This window comes from Haliaeetus leucocephalus, unplaced genomic scaffold (genome assembly GCF_000737465.1).
Source record: "Haliaeetus leucocephalus isolate CR32 unplaced genomic scaffold, Haliaeetus_leucocephalus-4.0 Scaffold751, whole genome shotgun sequence".
Classification (NCBI taxonomy): domain Eukaryota; kingdom Metazoa; phylum Chordata; class Aves; order Accipitriformes; family Accipitridae; genus Haliaeetus; species Haliaeetus leucocephalus.
In genome coordinates, this window is record NW_010973187.1 from 17,466,047 (window position 1) to 17,489,410 (window position 23,364).

Consider the following 23,364-nt stretch of genomic DNA (forward strand, 5'->3'; position numbering starts at 1 on the left):
GCTTCCTCTCCATCACTCTTTCAAAAATCTATTTGAAAACCAATGTTTGATACTGCCATTACTATTCTGAGTTCCCTAATGCTGACTCTGCATTCAGTGTCACAACATACATGCAACAGATAAGTTTTATTAGCTAAACAATTTATATCTATGTATTTTCATGAAAATTAGATATGGTGTGCTTATATCAACTACTATAGTGAAGATTTCAAATATATTTATGGTTTGTGACATAAATGTTGAGAATTTTCTGGGACTGGAGTTCCCTTTATTAACTGTTGCAACAAGTTCAATAGCTATTTTCATCTCATCCTCTCAAATCACTGGGAAAGGTTTATTATGGTTGTTCGATCTTTTTGCAGCTTGGTAAATAGATGCAGTATTTGGGTTTATGGTGTGTCCAGAGGTAAGAAAGCATTATCCCATTGCAGAAAATAATGGAGCTTTTAGCTGGAAATTGGGTGCCCACTGGCTGGTGGGGAGAAGGATTTTCCTGGAAAAAGGGTTCCTTAAAAACAGAACAAAACCAACCAGCCAACCAGCCGAGCTCCATGCATATTCTGATTACTTGAAAATATATTTTCATAAAGTTCTTGAATTACTTGTGTTTTGTATGATTTAATGAATAGTGATACTAAGTCTTGTAGCTTTTGTGTATTCTGATTTTGACACTTCAATCTGAAATAAATTTCTGGAAATTTTAGCAAATATTTGTATTTGGGTGTCTTAAGAAGCTGGTAATAATGTATTACAGTGATTGCTTTTGAAGCGACTGTGCCTATGTCCTTTTAAACTACATTTGGAAAATATACCTTCAATCTAAATTTCCCTCCACCTTCTGTAGATTGAAACAAGAACAAATGTATGTACGTGATGAGTTTGGCAAACTTCTGGAACGAGAAAGGATTTCTTCAAATGAACATTTGACTCGAGCCATTCTTCGAGAGAGAGCTGCGACAGAAGAGGAGCGTCAGAAGGCACAGCGTTTTGTAAGTTCAGAAACTTTTATAGAAGTCTCTGATTTTTCAAGCAACCATGTCTTCAAACTTGTTTCAAACTGTTGGTAGAAGAGGAAAGCAGATCTCTTCTTGTTACTTGTTTTTTCTTTATTACTAGGTAATAGTGTGTAATTTTTTTTTTTTTTTTTTTTTTGTCAAATATCCCTGTCTTAAGAATAGCTGATTGGAAAGAGCCTAACCTTTCTGAAGGCTGCAAATATAATATGTCACCTTGTGTGTGTGGATAATATTAAATGTCTTTTTTTCAGAGGGTGGAAAAGTAATATGATAGTCTAGGTCTATTTACTAAATTTGGTTATTCTATGTTAAGAAGTTACAGAATACAAGAGAACTTTTCTAGAAATTAATTACTCCATATTTAAAGGGAGTCCATAATATTTCTGGGCTAGAAATCTGTCTAATAATAAGAATAAAAAAGTAATATTTTTGAAGTTTCTTATGTATTAGAAAACAACAACAAAAAGTCTAACTTTTGATGATTGTCTCAAACCTTGGAATCAGCTTAGTGAAAAATTCCGTATCAAACAATCATATTTCATTAGAGCTGACGTGTAAAAACTTCCTGACAGGCAAGTTGTAAAATATGGCTGGCTGTTTTCCTCTGAAAACTGACACTATATATTTCAGTCCATTTCAGATGTCTGGCAGATTTATAAGTTCTTGTATATAGCAGTTGCTTGCTATATTGAGTCTGTATTGACCCTTCTTTGTAACAGTAATCATTGTTATCTGAGGTATGACTATGCCTTCTTTTTTTTTTTTTTTGAATTGATTATAAATAGTAAACAGGCTGGTATTTTCAAAAAAAAAGTTTAAAATACTTATGTGAGCATTCCTATGAAAATAAATGGGATCACTTATGTCAGCAACTATATAAATATCTGTTTGGCCCACTGTATGTGAAATAAAATCAAAGCTTTCTAAGGTTTATTGGTTGGTAACATAGTAAACCGATCACTTCAATAAGCAATAGCTTTATCTATGCTGTGTAAGTAAAAATCTATTGCCCATGTTATTTTTCCAAATCACAATTTAAAACCAAGCAAATTTCACCTAAGTACACCTGAGTATTAGTGTCTTTTGCAGACGTTTCCCAATGCTTTTTCACCTCTATGGTAATATTATTGCTGAAGAATAATTACAATATGGTAAACAAATGTTTAATATTTTGTCATTTCAAAATATGGGAACAAAGGAAAATAGAGAGGAATTATGAGCAAGGTACAGCTTTAGTCTTATGCCTTAAACCCTTGGATTCTTAATATTGTGCAGGAGAGATAAGGGTTTTGTGGCCTCAACCTAATGAGGAGCTGAAGATTTATAATGGGGAATATTATTTGCATAATTACCAGGGGGTTTGCATCTTTCACTTACTACTGTAGTTAGCACTGTGCTTTTGAGAAGCACATGACGCCTTTCTCATCAGCCCAATGCTTGAGAGATTTCTTATTATGGATATCAAACTGGTTTATTTAGCCATTAAGTCAATTTTATTGTTAATTTTTATGTACTCTAGAATATTTAAGTTACCACTGCCTACGTGAAGCAATCGAGAATTGCTGTTAACTAATTTTGAACCTTATCAGCCTGGGGAGTGGTGTTTTAAGGTGTGTGGTGTCGCTGCATGTTGAGTTGGAAGAACAACATACAAATGGTGCTAATGAAATCAAGGAAACACCTTAAAATCCTACAGGATGTCCCTTCGTGTGGAGGACAGCATGACTTGCTGCCTTTCCGTGGTGACAGCATTGCTGCATAACATTTTAGAGCTGACTACCAAAAATGTGCTTTTGTGGAAGCATAGGCATGTTAAGGCATAAATTTTGCACATCAGAAGAGAAGCTAGGTATCTAGGCTCTGCTAGTGTCTTACGTATCCTGGCGTAGTCATCTAATTTTTGATCATCTTACTGTTTCAATCTGTGAAATTTTAAAATGTCTTGAGGTTCTTTGGTGACAATTGCTGTGCACGTTTGCTATTACTCCTGCAAATTTGTCATTTCCACTATAGTTTGTTCATTCTTTGAAGTGTACTGGAGGATAACAAAGTAGCAAGTAAGCTTTGTGTGTTTATTTCCTTGAAATGGGTCTAAATATTAAAACATGGAGTAATTCTCACCTTCCTTGCAAGTCCTTCTATTAGTTGCCTCGTTTATTTTCCTGTAACTGGTCAGTTTTTATTCCCTTGGCTTCATTGCTTAGGCTAGCTGTTTGTTTCATGCATCCAAGCTGAATTTATAAAATCTGTAACACGGTGGGATATATCTATGTGTACCATTTGTCAGGTAGAATGAGTAATTCCATGTTCTAGTAAACTGCTATGGTAGGTTTGTATTTTATGTAGCCTGGATTTGATCTGTCAGATTCTTTTTGGAGAAAAAAGAGTGTTTCTGAAATGTCAGTAGCATTATCTACAGAATTAATTCCTTTGCTGCTGTTAAATTGTTTAAATAATGCACAGGAAAAGAAATTGCGGTTCGAAAGAAAGAATTTTTTTTCTTTGTAAAGGCTGCTAATTCAGTTTTAAGAAATAGACATAAAATTGTTAGATTGAAGTGATGTTTCCCATTCTTAAACAATTTTAACACCAGCTGCTGCTTATAGTTTCAGAAACAAGAAATTTTTAAGTGTTAACACCCCAAAAGTTGGCATTAACTCCTCGTACAAATGAATAAGATGGATAAAATGAAGCTAAACTGAACAGCTAAATGAGTAAAAGCTTTACAGGTGACAAGAACTACAGAAAGACATCATTCGTCTCTTTAAATGAAAGTATTGTACTTCTCAGAAAAACCAAACCAAAACAAACCCTAAAAGAAGTCAGCAGAGCTTGGGCAGCAAGGTAAGGTAAAGAAGGAGGGCATCCTTAAAAAAAATCTGAAATAATTTTTAAGTGAGCAGAATGAGGATTGTGACACTTGTTAGGCTAAATGTTAAAAAACCTACCGTTTCACCCAAACCATAAAGTATGACAAAAGGGATTTTAAAAAACAATTAACAAAAGATATAAAAGCTCACACACACATGTGCGCGTGTAGGCACACTCATACCTGCTCACCGTGGAACGAGGATCTACCAAAGCCTGTAGACCCAGGAGCAGATCGGGGAAGTACGAGCAGCACGCAGAAGAGATGAGGCCGTAGCAGCAAAATACCCTGCATTAATTTTTTCACGTGTCTCTTCAGAGTGGAGGAACTTTTGAAAGTTCCCATGCCAAAAGTTTTCTTTGCAGAGGTCTCCTCAAACAAGGTCTCAGATCTGAGGTTTCAGTAGAAAACATTAAGGGAAATGGACACTTTTACCAATAACAGCTCTTCAAGCCTGGGTGGTATTCATAAAAGCTCTGAAAGAAACTCGGAGATGATAGATGAGCTAATGATAGCTGAACTACTTATGTGCTGTGTAAGCTGTTAGAGGAAGCTCGCTCAGTACAAGTGGACTGGAAAGTGGCTGATGGGATGTCAGCTGCTTCAAAAACAATTTTGGGGAAGATCCAGAGGTTTACAAACTAGTAATTCTGATGTTTTTACCAACCAAGGTAGAAATTACAATATAGAGTGGAATTTCCAGACCCTGACCAAAGCCCTAGAAATCCCTTGTGGAGTCAGTGTGAGGATTTGTTGAACTGTTGATGCTTAATTCAGCAGAAATAAATCCATCTGCTGTTGATTCCTTTAGTAATGCCTTCAGATGTCGCTGACTTTGAGGAGTATTTCAGACGTAGCCTAACTTTCCTTATCCCACAGCATTTGGGTATGGACTTTAAAAAGCGATGCCAGGGAGACTCGGCGTGCTGAAGAGCTGGTGAGGTCTTGCATCTCCTCTGGCTTCTCACCCATCTCTGGCCATGTGATCTTGCTGTCTCCATTGCAGTGGGGCTGATATTTGGTGCTGAAACGAGCTGACTTAGGCGAAGTTCATTGTCCTTGGTTTGTCTTTTTCCTTTTTTAATTTTTTTTCCCTCCTGTCTGGCAAATGAAATGAACTAGCTTATTTTGAAGGGACAGATGTACATCGGTGTAAGGGATGCTTTGCTGATGAAGAATTTCTTTACCTCTTTTTCTGCCCATTTCCAACTCTGCAATGCAGTTCACCTCCTTTTCTGTTGTGTCAGTGCAGGTGTGGTGGACTGAAGCAAATACAATACAATCTGTCCTGGAGACCTTTTTCAAATGCAGGCATGCCCGCAATCTGCTTTATAGCTTGACTACAAAAATAGCTGAAGTGAGGACATAGCAAAATGTACATGGAGGGCAAGTTGTTGGGGGAAGAAAATGAAAAGTTCTTGAACTGCCCTTGCCACCAAAGAGAGTGGTTTTGTACTTTTAGCTTTACTTACAGTCAGTTTTGAGACATGATTTTTGCAAAGTATCCCTGAGTGTTTTCACCAAAGGACAAAGTACACTGTGTGCTTGAAGTCATGCTTGAGAACTGCCTGTGGCAGTGCAACCAATAATAAATATTTCTTTCTTCCATACCCTTAGCATGTATATGGTATTTTTTCTACCCATCCTTCTTGAAGGAGTACTTCATAATAAATGAAGTCTTTTACTTCAGTCTAACCATAAAGAATTTTGGTAGTGGTATGGTCCTCTTTAGCAAAGACGGGTACAGTTGAAGGCCCCATACTTCTGACTGCTCCAAGAATACTTGTATTGTGTTTTACTCACATAGGCAGCAGACCTACCCTCCTTTCCAGTATTTATTATTGGAGATCTTTGCTGCACATCTAAAAATTGTGGATAATTGAGCTGGGCATAGTCTTGTTGAGTGGCTTGAAATGTGGTAGCTTTGCCATAAATAGCTTATTGACGTTCTATCACTTGAGTCATTATGTGAGTCAGGGTGAGACGTAGAGAATATGGAGTAAAAAAATCAATAGTTATCCAAAGTGCCGAGGACCTGTTGTATTTCCATCTCCTTATAATGACCTGGAGTTTACCGTTAACATATTTGGTTCACTGTCTGGACTGAAACAGGCTGTCATTAAGACCCTGTATGTTAGAAAATGGTTTTATTGAGCTGCCAATGACATTAAAGTCTCATTTCCCTTTGAAGAGGCACAGAAATACTGTTCTGTTCATTTGCTGTAACCGTAACATTAAAATTTGATTATTGCTATCATTAGAAATCTGTATCCATACTAACACAATTATATATATTTCCCTATGTATTGTTCCAGGCTTTCATTGAAGTACCTGTTAGAGAATGAATTCTATTGTTGCTGAGGTATTTTTTTTGTTTTGTAAATGATCTTCTACACAAGAAGGTCTATTAATAAATTCTATGTTAAAAAAAATCAATTTTGTAGAAGTATCCTTATATTAAAGAGCACTTTTTGCACCTTAGGTGAATGTGGTAATCAGATTATTGGGTATTTTTTCCTAGCACAATCGTATTTGAGATGTATAATTCTTCTTTTACTTTGCTGAGCACTGAAATCAATAGACAAAATACATTCCTCGATATATTAGAGCTGAAGCGTGTTGAGTTATGTTAGGATTGAATTTGACCTATTGTCATAATTGAATACGTATTGTTAAAATAGAGTGTTTCACTCTTCTGTGTCTGAGCTGTTTAGATGTTTTCCCTATCATCCTTGGGTGGCTGGTCCTAGTCACTACGTACGTGTGCTATGCAGTGACCTTTGCTTTAGTGTTGCATTTATTTTTCTTGTCCTCAATTCATTAGCTTTGTCAAGAGGAGGTCCCCTATTTTCCATATGCATATTATATTCTGACCCTTCTTGCTCTTTCTGAACAGTCCTGTGCTAACCATATTTTAAGGATGACTTCACTAGAAAATACCAGGGGGAAGAATTACTAAATGAGTTAAGGCATTAGTTCTCAAGAGAAAAGAAGTCTGTTTACAAACCTGCAGTATTTATTACATACCTCATTTAGCTCATTCATCATTTTAATAGAAAAATGAATCTTTTTAGATGATTCTGAAATAATTTGAGGTAAACTACATAGCCTGAGGCAAAACACGATTGCTTACTGTAGGGAGGGCCAAGCTGTTTCTGAAAAGTACAGTATGATTGGTGACTATAATTCACAATTTATAATAGTAAAAGTATTAAAGGCTCATATTTGAAAATTAGACTTAAGCTTTGGAAACCACATGGTACAAAATTAAATTTAGTGACAGTTGTTTTATCTCTTGTTCTTCAGTTTTATAATTTCAAAAGTAGAGATTTTTCTTGAAATCTCTTTGGAAGTAGAGATTTTTGGAGATTTACTCATAAAATTTTGTTTAGGTTTATGTACGTAGTTCTTTTTTGCCTTGTGCTGCTGTTCTTATGGTTTAGAAATAGCAGTTTTGTTGCAGGAAATAGTCTTTTTGCATTAGTACTCTTGTCATAGGGGCAGAAGTAATCTGGGTTTGGTTGTTCCTGTTGTAGAAGACTGCATAAAAGACAAGAATGGAGGAAGAAGTTATTTCTGAATATTGAGGATGTGATCTATCTTTTTTTTGTTTGGTTTTGTTTTGGAGGAGAGGGGTTTGGTTGCTTTTTAGAGAAGGAAGCGGGATACAACGAAGAAGTCATTTACATTTTGAAAATATTAAACTCTATTGCACTGTACGTGCTCATCTTCATTTGAATAAACATAATATCATGGATGTGGCTTATGTCTCTCCTGGCACACATTTCTTCTCTCACTGACTCTCTCTTGCTCTCTTTCCGGCATTTCTACTGCAGCGGTAGGGTGTTTGGGGATAGGAATCTAGCTTTCTGTCTTTTCTGGGATGTTAAATAGATGATGTGAAACTCCACCGTATGAAAAAGAAGCTGTTGCTATGCAAATAGAGATCAATAATGGTGGTTTCTTTCCAGCAATGCAAGAAATGGTGCTTCCTACCAGATATTTGCAAATCATGAATGGTTTTCTTATCTGGACAAATATATGTGCCTTGAAGAAATGGTAAAGACCCATTTGCATGTCTCAAATTATTAATAAGAGTGAACAATTTCCCCTCCCCGCCCTGCCCTTGATATAGTTAAAAAGTAAAAATAATTTAAAATAACCTGCGGGTGATAGCACTCTTTGTGCTCTAGGTTGTAATCCCAGTACGAACTCCATCATGTGAACTGTTAAGCAAATGTTTTATTTCATCTCTGAAACTGCCATTAAGTGCCTGTGAACTACAGTAAGAAGTTGCTTACCTGTATCTCTGTTCTGTCCCTTTACAATGTCCATTCTGACATTTAAAATACTTGTTTCAATGGAAATATACAAATTATTTTCTCCTTCCTTCAGTTTTTCATTTGGCAACATGTTATAGGCATTTGGGTCTTTTACAAATTTTAACATGTAATGCTTAATTGTTTTTTTCTCTATGTCAAAGTTTGACAGATAGGAAAAACAGTAAAAATAGACAATTTTGAAGGCAAGTAAGGTACATACAGTGAGCATTTATTCTTTTAAAATTTCTTTTTGAATGGTGAGAGGAATGTGTTTTGATAGTCAAACAGCATTTAAAAGTGTGCAATTTTTTTAATTCTTATATAGCAAAACCCAAGATATTTGACAGAAGCAAAATTAATCACTGTGTTATCTCAGCATCCAGATGAAGATCTAGTGCTTTACAAAGCCTGCTGCTCCATCAATTTGTTCTTTTGGTTGAATTCAAATTGAGTTCATTTTTATAGATTCACTCCATAATACTCTTCTCTCTCCTCCCTCATTCATTAACCAATTTGTTCTTGCTACTCCCTTTTTATTGAATGGCTAACAAAATTGCCATGCTATCTTTTCAAATGAATATCATCATTCCTTGTCATGCATGGGCAAAAAAGTAAGCAGATTAATCCTTTTTATGTATACCTTTCCCTTCTTCCAGAGAGAAGTCCCATTTCTGCCCTCAAGATATCATGAAAAGAATGTTTTAAATAATGTTCTCTTGAAGCTTTGAGCACAATGCTTGTATATAAATATTCCTATCCAGACTCCTTTTGATTATTTCTGGGCCTTCGGAGCATGTACGCCCTGCCAGTTGTATGGCAACAAAAGCCAAATCAAAGAGTTGTCAAGACTTGTCCTTGTACATGACATGGTACAAATACATGCAATGGATTAAAACATGTTCATTTGACAGAAGTTTTGAAACATAATACAGTCTCCTCCATGTCAACAAAACAATTTGCTGGGTCTTGAGACTCTCATTCTGACTTTCATTTAATACTTGTTTACTCTCAGGTTAGGTTAATTTTGGTTAGGTAAACATTCCCTTGTCTCTCCTTTAGAATACTCTAGTTATCTTCCTTTGGGTTGAATTAGAAGACTTACAAGAAGAAAGGTTTTTTGGGGGACAGAGGGGATGGAAATTAAGAGCTATTTGTTTTACTAATGACCACTTGAATAATTAATGAAAATCCTTATTTCATGATATCTGTAACTTCTCTGGGGACTCTTCACTGTGTAACGTGGGTATTTACTTGAGGAACACCAGCTGAAGGAACGGGACTTGATTCATTGAATGAAGACAGTTTGGAAATGATCTAGGCACCTATATATAAAAAAAGTCATTATTTACTAAAAAGTCACTACATTGATTAGTGGTCTTGATGTTACTGTTTTATGATATTCACTGTGTGTACTGTTGTAGTATTTGTTGTAAACAAGATGCTGCCTATTCAGTTGCACACAAGCTCCGAGGCAAGGGCCCTTCCTTTTAAAGTATCGAGCTGAAAAAAAAAAAAAGAGGATTTGTTGTGAGTAGCAGTAAGATGACAAAGTGGTACATGTAATGCTCCTTATGGCTTAATTTGATAGTTTTATTTTGTAGACATCCCTTTTGTTTTTGTATAACTCCCCTTAATTTTGTATACTTCCCCTTTTATTGAGAGCAGTTGAGAATCTGGATGCTGAGTTTTGTTGACAGAGCCTGTTTAAGAGTGAGTGGGATGTGTGCTTCTCACATCTCGGAAATCCTGGAATAATGGAAAATGTCTTTGTTCTGGGAGACATGTTGTCTCTCTGTTGTCCAGGCAGTTTTGTGGTGACAGTATTTCTTGGGAATGGGAGGAGTGGAGGGAGGAGAAAGAGAGGAAGAAACGTTGAATTTCCTGGTAACTAAGGAGATGAATAGACTATGTCCCACCAACTTTTATATTCACAACTACGCTCAACATTGGGTTTTAAACTTGAGGGTAACTAAGGGTGAGACACTGGTAGGTAAATAGTTATTTACATTTACATTGCCTCATTTAGGAGGAGCTGACTTGGTGTTCTTGATCTACTACTTGAAGCTCTTTTGCATTTGGGAGTCCTATTGCCACCCGATTTTACATCTCTTTCCCATCTGGAAAATTATCTTCTTGACTATAAGGACAAAAGCTCACCTCCCCACTCCCACCCTCTTTTTTTTTTTTTTTTTTTTAATTGAGTGCTTATTTTGTAGTACCCTTAATTGGGGAATGAACCCTGTACCACTTTCCTCTACCTTGAGTGCTATAAGGCATGGAAGTGCTATAAGGCATGGTACCTTCCAGCCTCGGTACCACCAGGTCAGTGTTAACAAAGTGTTTTTTCTTATGCATTTCTGAAGGCTTAAGTCTGGTGCTGTGTTTGTATGAGGGACAGAGAGAAAAAATATACTTTAGGAAAGCTCTGTTAAGTATCTTCAAACAAATGAAAAAGCACTCTGACTTTAATGTTGGTAAGGCGAAAGCAAGTGGCAGAACCATCTACATTATCAGCATTTGCAACAGTGATGTCATATTCTGCTTTAACCAAAACAGAAAAGTAAGTGATGCGTGAGACATTTTTATTGGTTTTGTTTTTAATTCTTTTTTTTGCTCTTTGTGCACTTTGACATATTTTTTATTTATTAGTATAAAATCAGATGACTTGTGTTTCTGGTGTGAGTTATTGAAGTAGTGAAACCTCAGTGTCTCCATAGGAGAACTAAATGATGACTGTGAAATACTGTGGCATTTTTTTTTTTTTTTTTTTTTTTTTCCTTCCCCAGTTCAAATACAGTTTATAAGATTGAAAAGTTCTGTTGCCTCTCCTTGTCCATCAGTTCTTGGTCTTTCGGTCTTAGTTACCACATTTGGTTAGCAAAGAGCCTACAGCGGATAATGGTTAGTGTAACAGTCATCTTCAGGAAGAAATGATTTAACCTTCACCAAAGATAACAGGTTTTGTGAATTTATCTATCATAAGTCAGAATGAAATGTGATCAAAAAGTGCAGTCTAACACAGTTACTATTAGTGTTCTCATAATCATTACCATAGATTCACTGACATAGATTCACAAAATATGCTGGATGGTTTAAGGTACTTGAAGTAGGCTAATACTTACCCTGGTAGAGTTGATGATAATCTGAATTCTGGAAAAGGCATACTGGTAGGGAATAGTGTTTTGGGAAGAAGGGAGAGAGGTGACAAAGAAAAAAAATTCAGTTTTTGATATAATTTTAATTTTCTACGTCTTTTCATATTAGGGTCCCACTGGTCTGGAATATGTTGAGATGCTTAAGTGTTGTAGCAATAGGTACCAATGTATCAAAAGCAGGTGTATACAAATCCAATTAAAAAGGATATTTCAGAGATAGGGTGAGGACAGAAAATGGAATGTCATGGTCAATTCTGTGGGTTTGGGGGTTTTTATTTACGGATGTTAAGAAATTTTTTTAGCACTATCATGTATTACTTGTATGATATATTCCATGGTAGGCGGGCCAGTATGTGCATGGAAGAAAAACTAGTCTGCTTCCTTTTTTTTAAGGAGGGAAGAGTTTAAAGTGTAAGGGTTAATAAGTTGGGAATGTTAATATACCATTTTATTTCAGTAATAAAAACTATTCTCTTGATAGTACAGTCCTCCGAGGTCTGCTTAGTTTCACTGTTTCCAATAGCACAGTATGTCATCTCTGTCCTGCAAAGTGCAGTGGAGTTTGTAGCTGGAAATTCAGAATCCTTTCAAGAAATGTAGTGATGATAGCCTTTGTATGCACAATTTTATGTGTGTGTGCTAGTCTCTTCTCTGAAGTGGTGTGTTTGGGAAATCTGATATATGGGTGTCTGTGTTGCTCCCAATAAAAAACCCCAAATTTTGATTTACACAAGTAATGTGGAGAATTGAAGCCAAGCCATTTTCTTTTCAGGAGGTACCTTCCACTTCAAAATATGCTGATTTCAACATGTAGCCTGCAAAACTTTTTTTTTTTTAATAATCAATTTTGAAAGCAGAAACTTGTTTCAGCTATAAAGTCTGCTATTTAAAAAATGTCATAAGAAGGATATGGGGGAAGTTTGTCAACATGAATTTTTGGGAAGCCATGGCAAAAGAAGATGATAATACTTGCTTCTCACATTACTTCTTGGTTAATCTGGCTGATACTTATAATTTAGTTGTGTGCTTGGAAGATCCACCAGTCTGTTAGCATGGTAAGATACTGCATTGTCTTTTTCATAGATGGTTGAATTCAAATCACGTTTGTAAATAAATAAATAAAAAAAAATGTCATTACTTCTCGTTTTCCTAATTATCATGCAGATAAACAGTGGGGATCGTGACATTAGGATAAGTAAGTGGCTTATGATTTTGCCTTGGAGAAAGAAACTCTTGCTGTTCCGTCTTCCCCCCCCCCCCAGCCTTGGGCTATGCAGTGGTAATAAATGAGCAAGTCCAGAGTACTTTATGATAGATAGTTAATGGTGCTGTGCCTGAGCCAACAGGCTTGTTTCCACAGCAGCTGTCACAATTCATAGTCATTAGCATACCTTTAATGGTTGCATTTCAAAATAATTTCTACTAGGGCATTTAGCATACATAAAGGAAAAAAGCCATAAGATTGAAAAAGGAGTTTTAGGTATAGGTGAATGTTTTTGGCTAAGTGCAATGTTGGCATGTGTACACATGACGGGTGTGAGAGTGAATTGAAAATTACTAAAGTAATGTTAGAAGTAAATACAGGTTGACTCCAAAGTCCATTTGTGACCATGTGTCTGTCTTTAAGCCTGTGAATAATCCAACAAGGAGCCTTCTGCACTGTTTCGCTGGGTGGTTCTTGCACTTAGAGCCAGAAAGACTGCTATGAAATCTTCTCAGAGGGAAGAGAATTACTGTATGTAGCAGTGACAGCTGAGTCATTTCTAGCATGTAAGGCAACTGAAGGGCTACCAAATATTCAAGTCGTGACAGCAGACTCACAGCGATGGCTTAATGCACGTGCTATTTTGGTGCAAGAGAAGAAATACGTCTGTAGAATATCTATCAGATTTTCTTTTAATGCTTCTGAAGGTAGGCAAGAGGGATGTTGGAAGGAAGGATAACGAGTGGGTGTTGTTTCTGCCTTAGTGATGGGGGATCTTCTAAGAAGTACGCAGATAAGTAGGTCAGTTGGATCTTTGTTTTACCTTGTAGTAACTCATGTAATATTTTAATTTTCCTTCTCACTTTTATCTGCCCGTTTGAAGCATGAGAAAAAACAAAACCACCACCATAGTTATTTCTTTTGAAAGTAATGATGTTGGAAGAAGATACTGAACTTGAGAAAATCGTTCTTTGAACATATTACCTGCAAGGGAGCTATTGTACTGCAGAAAAATAGTGCCTATGGTTTTCTGTTATGGTTTGGTATGTCTTAAAAATTAATTTTAAATTTTTATATGAACAGATTTGACCTTATGGAAAAGAAGGGGGTATTAAAGCAAGCCTTCATTTATTTTAAGCAGATTTTCTTGCTAGCCTGCATTGTTTTCCACTGCTGCCAGTTTTATTCCCATATTCCTGTTTGGTTTGGAGGCTTATGGAAAAATTAAGCTGTCTTTTCTAGAAGAGTAACTTTGTCTTCCTGCACTAGACCAGTAGAAAACTGGCAGTCAAGATCCATCAAGCATAAATGCAGTTAAGTAGTTGTAGCAAGAGAAGAAGGTGACTGCATAATTGCTGTGAGTCAGTATGGCAGGGGTGTGTGTTTGCCTTAAAGTGAGAGGTCACAACCCTTGAAGGATCTTTCAAAATCTGTCAAATGTTTGACATCCTTATTTTGTTGTTTCCCCCCTTTCCCCCTTTTTTTTTTTTTTTTTTTGATGGTCAATCCTGGTATATTAGGGGAGCAGGTCCATGTTGCTTTGAGAAGTAAGAGATGTTCTACTGGAAGATGAGCATGAAGTATCCTGATAAGATGGAAATCTGTAGCAATACAGATTGATAGTGTACTAATCCTGATCAACATTTCCATTAATGTTTTATTGGACAAAGCAGATTCTGAATAAAACTTAAGTGCCTTTTGTGAACAGTGGCTAAATAGTTGATAGAGTGGATATTACAAATTTCTGTCTTGTCATTATGCCCAGTTTGAAAGTTTGCTAGTTGCAGTGTGGTCAGCCACGTGATAATTTTTGACTACTTGAATTTTGCAGTACTAGTGCACAGTATATTTTTGTGTGTGTAACAGCACTTTTGGCTGCCCCAACAAGTAAATCTGTCAGTCTGTTAGGAGTATTAAGATTGCAAAATCTCCTAGAGGTGGTTAGTGTTACTTTTGAAGAGAGAAAAAAAAAAATTACATAGATATCGTAAAAAATGAGGCTCTAGCGATTTTCAGTTGGGTACCCAGATCCGGTGAACTCATTTGATTGTGTTGGTCTTGCTTTCTGTACTCTAAACTCTCTTTGTAGGGTTGTGTTATGAAGCATTAACTTATCTGAAAGCACTATAAACTTTTCTTTTTTCATTCAGTATTTTATTTGGGTTGGTATGTTTCATTCTAGAGGCCTGTAGCATCCGTTGGACGTGGAATATAACGGAAAAAGCTGTATATAATTACCTATTCAGAGAGTGCTGACAGTCTGGTGCCCGAGACAGAGTAAAGGTGATAAATATATTGGATCTAAAGATTGTGTAAGCACAGAGTTTGGAGCTGAAGTTCAACAGATAAGAAATACCAGATAAAGTAACTTATGAAACCATGATTTTGCTGTTACTATTGTTTTGATGTACCTTACTTGACTGTAATTTTCTCTGTTTTAAAAAACAAATCTTCTTCCTTCTCCTCTTCATCTTTCCAAAGTCCCATGAAAGGAAAGATGTTTAAGTTCATGTAAGATTTTAGATACTGGGGACAGTGATATAACTATTATTCCATGTGAACTACTGGAGAAACCCGGACTTTCATCTTGTCACGCCTTCTGTAAGGTCTACAAGTTGTCCTGAAAACAAAAAGTAGTCTTGACAGTTGTGAATTCTGAGTCAATCCATATTCTGTATAGGATCATATTTGGGTTTTAATTTATTTTTTTTAATGTGGGTATTTCTTTCCCAAATTCTGTTCTTAACTTGTTTTCTTAGACATCTGTTTCTATCTAAACTTTTCCCAATACCCCAGTTCTTTCTCAGATCTACTGCTTCTTTCCACGTCTGCCAGCCCTGTAGCTCTCTCCTGCCCTTAGTCAGCCCATTCTCCATTTATGTCCTCCTTTTTTCCTTTCTCTTCCTCTCACTCCCCTTTCTCGGTCCCCTTTCTCGCTCCCCGCAAAAGAACCACCAAGTCCTTCTGTTCATATCTTCAGGACAAACTACTGCTTCTTTTCTATGATGCCTGGGAGCTAATTGTCCTCTTTACTTCTGTTACCTGATGCTACAGCAGCTTGGAGCTGGTGGAAAGAATAATTGCAGAAGGAATCCCCTATAATCTCTGCAGTCCTGGGAGAATGCATGTTCCGTAAAGCTGTGGAGGTAGCTGGGCCGTATGAATTGGCCCGTGGGAGCTCTCGGCAATGGAGCATGCGTATATGGCAGATGAAATTAATGCGGAACACTGTTGCCAGGCTCTGACAAAAATTTATTGAATCTGATCTCTGGTTTGTTTTTTTTTTCCCCAGAGGCTTACGGACATGTTAATGTCCAAGTTTAATTTGATTTTATTGGAGGTAGAAGGAGGAGGTGTCCTGAAATAGATGTGATGAGCACCACTTTTCTGGCAGATATCAGATTCCTTGGAAACTATGTGAATGCTCAAAATTTCAGCAGAACAAAAAGAATTTTATTTATTGTTAGTAGAGGGTTTTCTCTCTCTCTCTTTTTTTTTTTTTTTTTTTTTTTTTTTTACGTGGATGAAATGAATTTGGCTTAGGCCCTCAGCAAAGATGGAGATGAAGCATGTAGGATCTTTAACTCTTTTCTTTCTCTTGCTTCTGACACTCTGTAGCTTGAGGCTCTGTGGAGTGGAAAATGAATGGAGAGTAATTTTATTTTGTGGAGAGTATGACACAAGGCTTTTGTACAGATGGTGGAACAGTAAGGAGACAACTAATTCTTTTTCTGATAGCTTTCAGTGCAAGTCTGATCAATAAATGGAAGGAAAAATACAGGGGTTCATTCACAATTATCCACAAAATAAGTTTTACTGGCAGTTCAGGTTTACTTTCAAGTGCGCGATGGTTAATTGTGCAGAGGATGAACAAATCTAAATAGGGGAATCTCCAGTCTATGCTGCCTTAAAAGCTTAGTATTCGGATTTTCTACTGTGTAGTGGTCTTGCTGTAAGCTTTTATTCAAAGTATAGCTGCACTGTCATTTGCAAGCAGAGGTACATTTTCTCTACTTACACAGGTCTAATCAGCTGTGCCAGAACTTTTCACCATAGGATCTCTTTATAATTGAAGAGAAATAGGTGCTGTTAGGATGTGATTCTGACCTGTTTCAGACATCAACTTTATGATGAAGTGGATTATCTTGTAGAAGTGTCCATTTCTCTGTATATGACTGTCTGGGCTTGAGGGACTCTAGCTGAAATGTGCTTGTCTTATCGTGTAGACTTCTTATTCAGTTAAGGTGATTTGCACCCAAAATGTATACATGTTATAACAGTACCCACATCCATGTCACACAAAATATGCTGATAGTAAAACAGAAAATGAGTCATAATGAAAGCTATTCCCATGATGCACGTTTTGTTGTGAGGGGTCTTCCTTATCCTTAATTTTTTATTAGAAAACTTTGCCTAATGCAAACATATAGAGTTGAGGTTGTTCAGCCCAAAGAGAAAGCTCTGGGGAGACCTTATTGCAGCCTTTCCATATATAAAGGGGGCTTACAAGAAAGACAGAGGAAGACTTTTCATCAAGGCATGTAGTGACAGGACAAGGAACAATGGTTTTAAACTGAAAGAGGATAGATTTAGATTGGACAGAAGGAAGAAGTTTTATGTGATGAGGGTGGTGAGACAGTGGAACAGGCTGCCCAGAGGACCTGTGGATGCCCCATCACTGGAAATGGTCAAGGACATGTTGGATGTGGCTTTGACAACCAGATCTAGTGCAAGATGTCCCTGCCCATGGCAGGGAGGTTGGACTACATGATCTTCAAAGGTCCTTTCTAACCCAAACCATTCTGTATCACAACAAGTTTATTCTTCGTAGTCATTTGTGAAGAATTGGTGGGAGTTAGCGGTTTTATACTGGCTTCCTTTTTCGTTTGTGATGTATAGTACGTTCTGTAGTTCTGTTTTTTTCAAGGTTTTAACTATTTGGTGTTAAAATCCCCTTGGTCCCCTGGTTAATCACAGATATCTACTTATTCACGAATTCCCTGAGATTGGACCATGTTCTGCAAGATAATGGAGTCAGTGATTGTGGCCACGGGGGGAGATGAAAGTTGATCTTGGTGCATCTGCCCACAATGGTGATTTTAATTGATATGATGTCAGGATGTACGCAGGTTTGATACAAGGGTTTTACTAAATTTCTGGAGGAAGTGACAACAGTCCTGTGATTTACTTCAATTTCATGCAGTTCAACAGTTCTCTGCAGGATGCTATGATAGCACTTTAAGAAAATAATAAATAGGTGATATAAGTAATTCCTTTAAGTTAGAGTTTATATAGAACAATTTTTAAAATTGTTGCATCTGTCATAATTGTAAATGGGTAGAGTATGTTGCTGAGTGTGGAGCTAAGAACAAAAAAAATCAGAACTTGTACTACTAGTGAGAAGAAAAAAAGCTATTTTATACTCCATTAAACTGTTACACATCATAAATAATTTATGCTCAGCTTGCTCTGTTCTGTAGCAAAGATGATAAACTAGTCATTTTAGGAGAATTTTAATGAATATAATAGTTTTCCTGACTTTCTCTGTAACAGAAACCCCATTCCTCCAGTATTCCCCTGGTCATTATATCTATGTAACTGGGTTAAATTATAAGAATACATTTAAAAGTGAGTCCTTGAGTCTTACTCTATGAATTCCACAGGTATCTAGGAATGGATCAAAAATATATGTAGTTTTGTTCATTTTTTCTTACTGTAATAAGTTTATATTGGTTATTTCTGTCATTACCAAAGTGTGTAAGCACCTCTTGTTATATTATGAGGATGTTTGTATTCCCAGACTGGAATATTCATAATTTTTCCACTTTATACTAAACTTTTAGATAATGCATGCATTTTCCCAGTCAAACTTACAGAGAGGTTTTTAGACTAATGAGTGTTTTGTGTTTTTAAATATGTTCTTTGATTTCTCAGTGAAAATTTCTTACTTTTTTATTAACTTAAAAAAAACCCAAACAAAATAGCATTGTAAAAATTGACATTGCTTGGAGATTAAAAAAAAAAATTCTTTTGGACTACAGAAGCTTTAAAATATGGAATTTTAAAGTTGGGTTTGAGTCAGATTTTCAGAATTACAGATAACTAGCTCTATATTCAGACATTTACGTTTACCTTGTATACTATTTGGTGCTTCTGAGCACATTACTTGTGTATTTTACTGAAATATGCTACGTGCTCTGAAAATCTAAATAGCTGAAATTGTGCTTCACTTAGAGTTGCCTCATTTGCTTTTGATAATGAAAGTATAAAATGTGATATCCCTAACAGGTGACAGTCTATTCAGATGAGTGATTTAGTAGAAGAGTCTAGGACTCATATTTCACTTTCAGCAACGCTGCTGGATTTAAGCATGAATCCAGAGAGTGCTGTTAGTAGAAATTACAGTTCAGGTTCAAGTTTGATAGTGTGAGTTCATCCTTAAACTTATAATTGAAAGACTGTAAACTTTTTCTTTATTTTTCTGCCATGAACCGAAATATTTTCAGAAAGAATCTTCTTTCTGACAATTAATTTTTCTTGTTTATACTCCTATGCAAAATACAATGCCTGATACTTCACTGGTACTATTGACAGAACAATTGATACTTTTGTGTAATACCATTTTAGTGTATGTACTGTTGAATTTAAAATGATGGTGTAGGTTGGTGGTTTTTTTTTTGATGTGTGTCCTTCAAAATATTTTTGAATAGGACTAGTTGGTCTTATAATCTAAGTATCACCTTAAACTTGTTTTGCAATAAAAGAATAATCAAATAGTTTTAGTCTCTGTGAAAGAGAATGGGTGTGTAATTATTTGTTAAATTTCTTTTTGTTATTACCTGCTCCTTTAAAACATTTTAAACTTTGCAGATTGGATAAAATATTGCAGAAAATAGTTTATAGAGAATTAAATTCATGGTACTCTGCCAGGAGATTACTTTGAGTAGGAACTGTCCTCTGACAAATTAGTGATCGTTCCCTTTATGTAGTACATTGCAGAAACAGCAACCGCCATATTAAATCTTAATCAATAACAATGTTTCACTAATTACAGGAGCGAGTTTATATATTGGATAAATTGCTGTTTGTAAATGTTGGATTATATTAACTAAAACAGCTAATTACCAGCAGCAGAATAAACATAAGGTTTGCTAAAAGCTTCCATCCGTAGCTTGGAGCAGTCACTGCTGCCTAATATTTCAGTCAATATGGAAAATACAGTAATGACATTATAAATACATTTATAATGCAGGACAATTTCTTCTAAAATGCATGTAAGTATTATTGCTTTACTATGAAATATGATTTATTTAATGCATTTCAGCCCCCATAATATTAAGATATAATTGAGATGGGGGGAAAAAAATTGCATGCAGTCAGAGTCTGCATGAAAGTGAATCATGGTCTAAATTGCTTGTAATTTTAAAGGCACTTAGGGGAATCGTGAAATTTATATAATGCAGTCTTTGGTTTAAAAAATGTGAAGAAAACAATCGTCCAGTCTTTCAAGTTTTATTTGGCTTCAAATATTTTTTGTATGCTGATGAAAGTCTTGCAGGAATGAGTAAACAGAAATGCTAAAATTTTATACCCATATTACAATTAAGAAATGGATCCAGGTCTGTTGAGAGATGGACGTTTATAGTGAATATTCAGTAAAATAGCAGACAGTAGCATGTAATTTGGATAAAGCTACTGATACAGCCATATGAAGGGAATGAATGATAACACAAATGATGCCGGTGATCCTAGATGGGAATAATTTAAATGGTGCTGGGAATTCTGATGATTATTGCTTTCAAAAGACTGAAAATCACAGGTCTCGGCTTTATGGTTTAATTACCGGCTGAACAATTGCTAGTGATTTCACTAAATCAGAAAGCTCCCAAACAAGTAACACCAGTAACTGCAGCTATGCCTGAGCAATTCCAATTTTCTTGATAATGGCCACCAAACTGTGTTTAGCCTAAAATAAACTGTCAGTTTGAAAGAAACTGGTCGTGTACATTATCTTCAAGCATGTATTTTGGTCCAAAGATGTAATACAGAATTCTTAGTAACCATTTCTGTGGCAAGGTTCACTGTATCTCTGCAGATGATAAAATTAGTGCTTGTAAAATAAAGCTTTTTTATGTTTTATGGTATGTAATAATTAAACTTCTCTTGAAGGAATGGATTCGTGCTCTTAAAACATCTGTAATTTCTTGTGTCAAATATATTAATAATCCCATAGAATATAAATCATATACCATTGCAAATAATTTCAGTTGGTAGCCAGAACATCACAGGGCTGAAGCTGAAATGGAAAGTCAATAGACATCTCCTCCCCATCATTTACTGCCGGGACAGACCATGGTCTCTTTGGCGAGCAACTTCTTCTAGATCCAGTAATATTAGTGGAGAAAGTTAAAGGCTTCAGCAGCTCCTCATCGTTTCCCCTTGCTAGAGGTGAGTGTCCCTCACCAACTGGCCTAGTAGCAATTCATGCGAACGCTTCCCTAATTTGCTTTGGGCAAAATCTGTTTGCTGAAATAGTTTAAATGAATGGTGTGAGCTAAACTGATTCCCTCGCCACTGGATTCACATGAACAACTCCGTAGGCACGTCAGTGGGATCAGTAACCTTTTCAGTGGGAGCAGCTGCACCTGGAAGATGATGTTGAGTCTCATTTGACCCAAATTAATTTAAATCTCTTTGAATGATTAGTTACTTGGTGAGTAGTACGGGCTGGAAAATTCTATGAGCCTTTCTAATATTAACTCCAGATTACTGGATGTAATCACTTTTTTAATAAAGGAGAACTTGGAGGCTGGCAAACCACATTGGTTTTATTTTGTTTGATTAATTAAAAAGCATGGTAAGGATGAATAATAAACATAAAGAATTGGTAGCTTGACTGAAACACCATGACTCCCTTGCCTCTGTATACTTCCTGTATGCTGTTGCCAAGAGATTTTGTGAGGATTGATTAAAATAGTTTGAAATAAGGCACTGTCTATAGAAGTTCAAAGTAATTGGTATAAGTACTTTTATTAATAAAGAGAGCTACCATAGAATGAATTCTATCTTGGGGGCTCTCAAAGGGCTTTTACAAGTTAAATATATAATTAAGTATATTATCTCACACTATTCACAGAAATGTATTTTTTTTTCCTGTGGTAGAACACAGTAGCAATTTATGGTGTGAAGATCTACTATGTGAAGTTTTGCTGTTAAATGAGAAAAATACAGTACCAGTATTGTTGCAATTCAGTGTACCAAGATTACTTAGTGCTAGACAGAACAGAAAGAGGAAGACCAGTATAAGCTCAGCCTAAAATGAATCAGCAGCATGACTTCAGACAGGCAAGGCAAGTACTGCTTTCAGAATAAAGGACATTGAATTAACATCCATTATGGTCTGCAATTTTGTGTGGAGCTTCAATGACTTCTAGTCAGGGACTTAACTATATCTAGAGGTAGTAATTGCAAGTTTATTGCTTTTTATCGTAATGCTGCACTGGGTAGCCATATTTCTGTGTTATGTCTGATCTGGTTTAGCCATCGATACTTATTTGGGACCACCTTTGTGTAGAAGCACTACACTGACCAGAGTTGTCGTGTAGCCACAAAATTCTTAACTTTGAGTTAGTGGAAATGGCTGGAGCAGCACATGATGGTGGATGAAGTGGAAACCGTGGCTGCTTCTGGCAGGGAGCTGAGGTTGCATCAGAGGAAATGAAAAGTGAAGTCCCCTCAAAAATGCTCTGCTCTGGCTTGAAATGTTCAAAAAAGGTAGGGTTGATATGCAAATGGGTAATATAGTGCAGAAGCCCACAAACATGCATGGGTTTTTTAGTTCATGGAATAAATAATAATAATTTTTCTAAAATGGCTTGTCTTTAGTAGCCCTATACAAGCTTTTTTTTTTTTGGTTGCACCTAATAATAATAGTTTTTTGAATAGACCGATTTCATTCTTTTTCTGTAGTCCCTCTTTGTTCTCATGTTGCAGTGGCTTTTCCCTCTTTACTTCAGATTTTACTTAAAGACCAGCAGCGATGGCCCCTGCCAGTCTCTCAGCCTTACTAGGACCTGTCAGTCCTGCCCTACGAAGTCTTGGACTTTGTGATACACTTGATGACCTCATGATGTGTGCCGGCATGCTTGGCCAATCAGGCTGCTGTAATAGAAGAGACCTTATAGCCGGTGTCACCTTTATCTGCTTCCTCTCCCTCCTCCTCCTCACATGCTGCTGTAGCACTTGATGGGGACAGTCCAGGTTTGGCAGCAGGATGTTTCCTTCTCTTTCTTGGTGAGCACCAAATGCTACAGGAGAAATGCAGTTAGTTGATGCCAAGGCTATTTTTCTTGGAAACCTCCACCTACCAAGCAAAGGTCTATTTAAAAGAAAATTGAAGGCACTTTGTATTTCTACACCGAAACAATTTTCTTGGAAATTATTTCTAATCTTAAAGCTTTTTTTTCCTGTAGCTCAAAGATTTTTCTGCTTTTCAAACCTTCAGCTGGTGGTTGTCGTGACTGCATGCATAGAAGGAAATGGGCTTCTTTTCTCACAACACCTACTCGCTCAATAGGAGTCTTGTTTTGCAATGTATGAACGTGGTTTCACGTGGTGTGCCTTAGTGTAAGAGTGTCTATATTTGAGCTTCTCACTTTGTCATCATTGATGAAATACCTAAGTACACTGACTGGGGGAAAATACAGATTTCTCTTTACTGGGTGAATTATCTTGTGCTGGATGAAATCAGTTTCTAAAAACAGGAGATAGTTCTTACGCTGCATACCCAAGTGCTAGG

The 23,364-nt window shown here is 36.4% G+C and overlaps 1 protein-coding gene across 2 annotated transcripts in view; it reads left to right on the plus strand.

The window, feature by feature from the left end:
- The window catches only part of CHCHD3 (coiled-coil-helix-coiled-coil-helix domain containing 3), a 155,069-nt gene that overhangs the window by 51,115 nt on the left and 80,590 nt on the right, over nt 1–23,364 (plus strand). For both annotated transcript variants that reach the window (XM_010581023.1, XM_010581024.1), the window contains exon 4: nt 845–989. In XM_010581023.1, the coding sequence (XP_010579325.1) occupies nt 845–989 (145 nt within the window). The remainder of the gene's footprint in view (nt 1–844; nt 990–23,364) is intronic.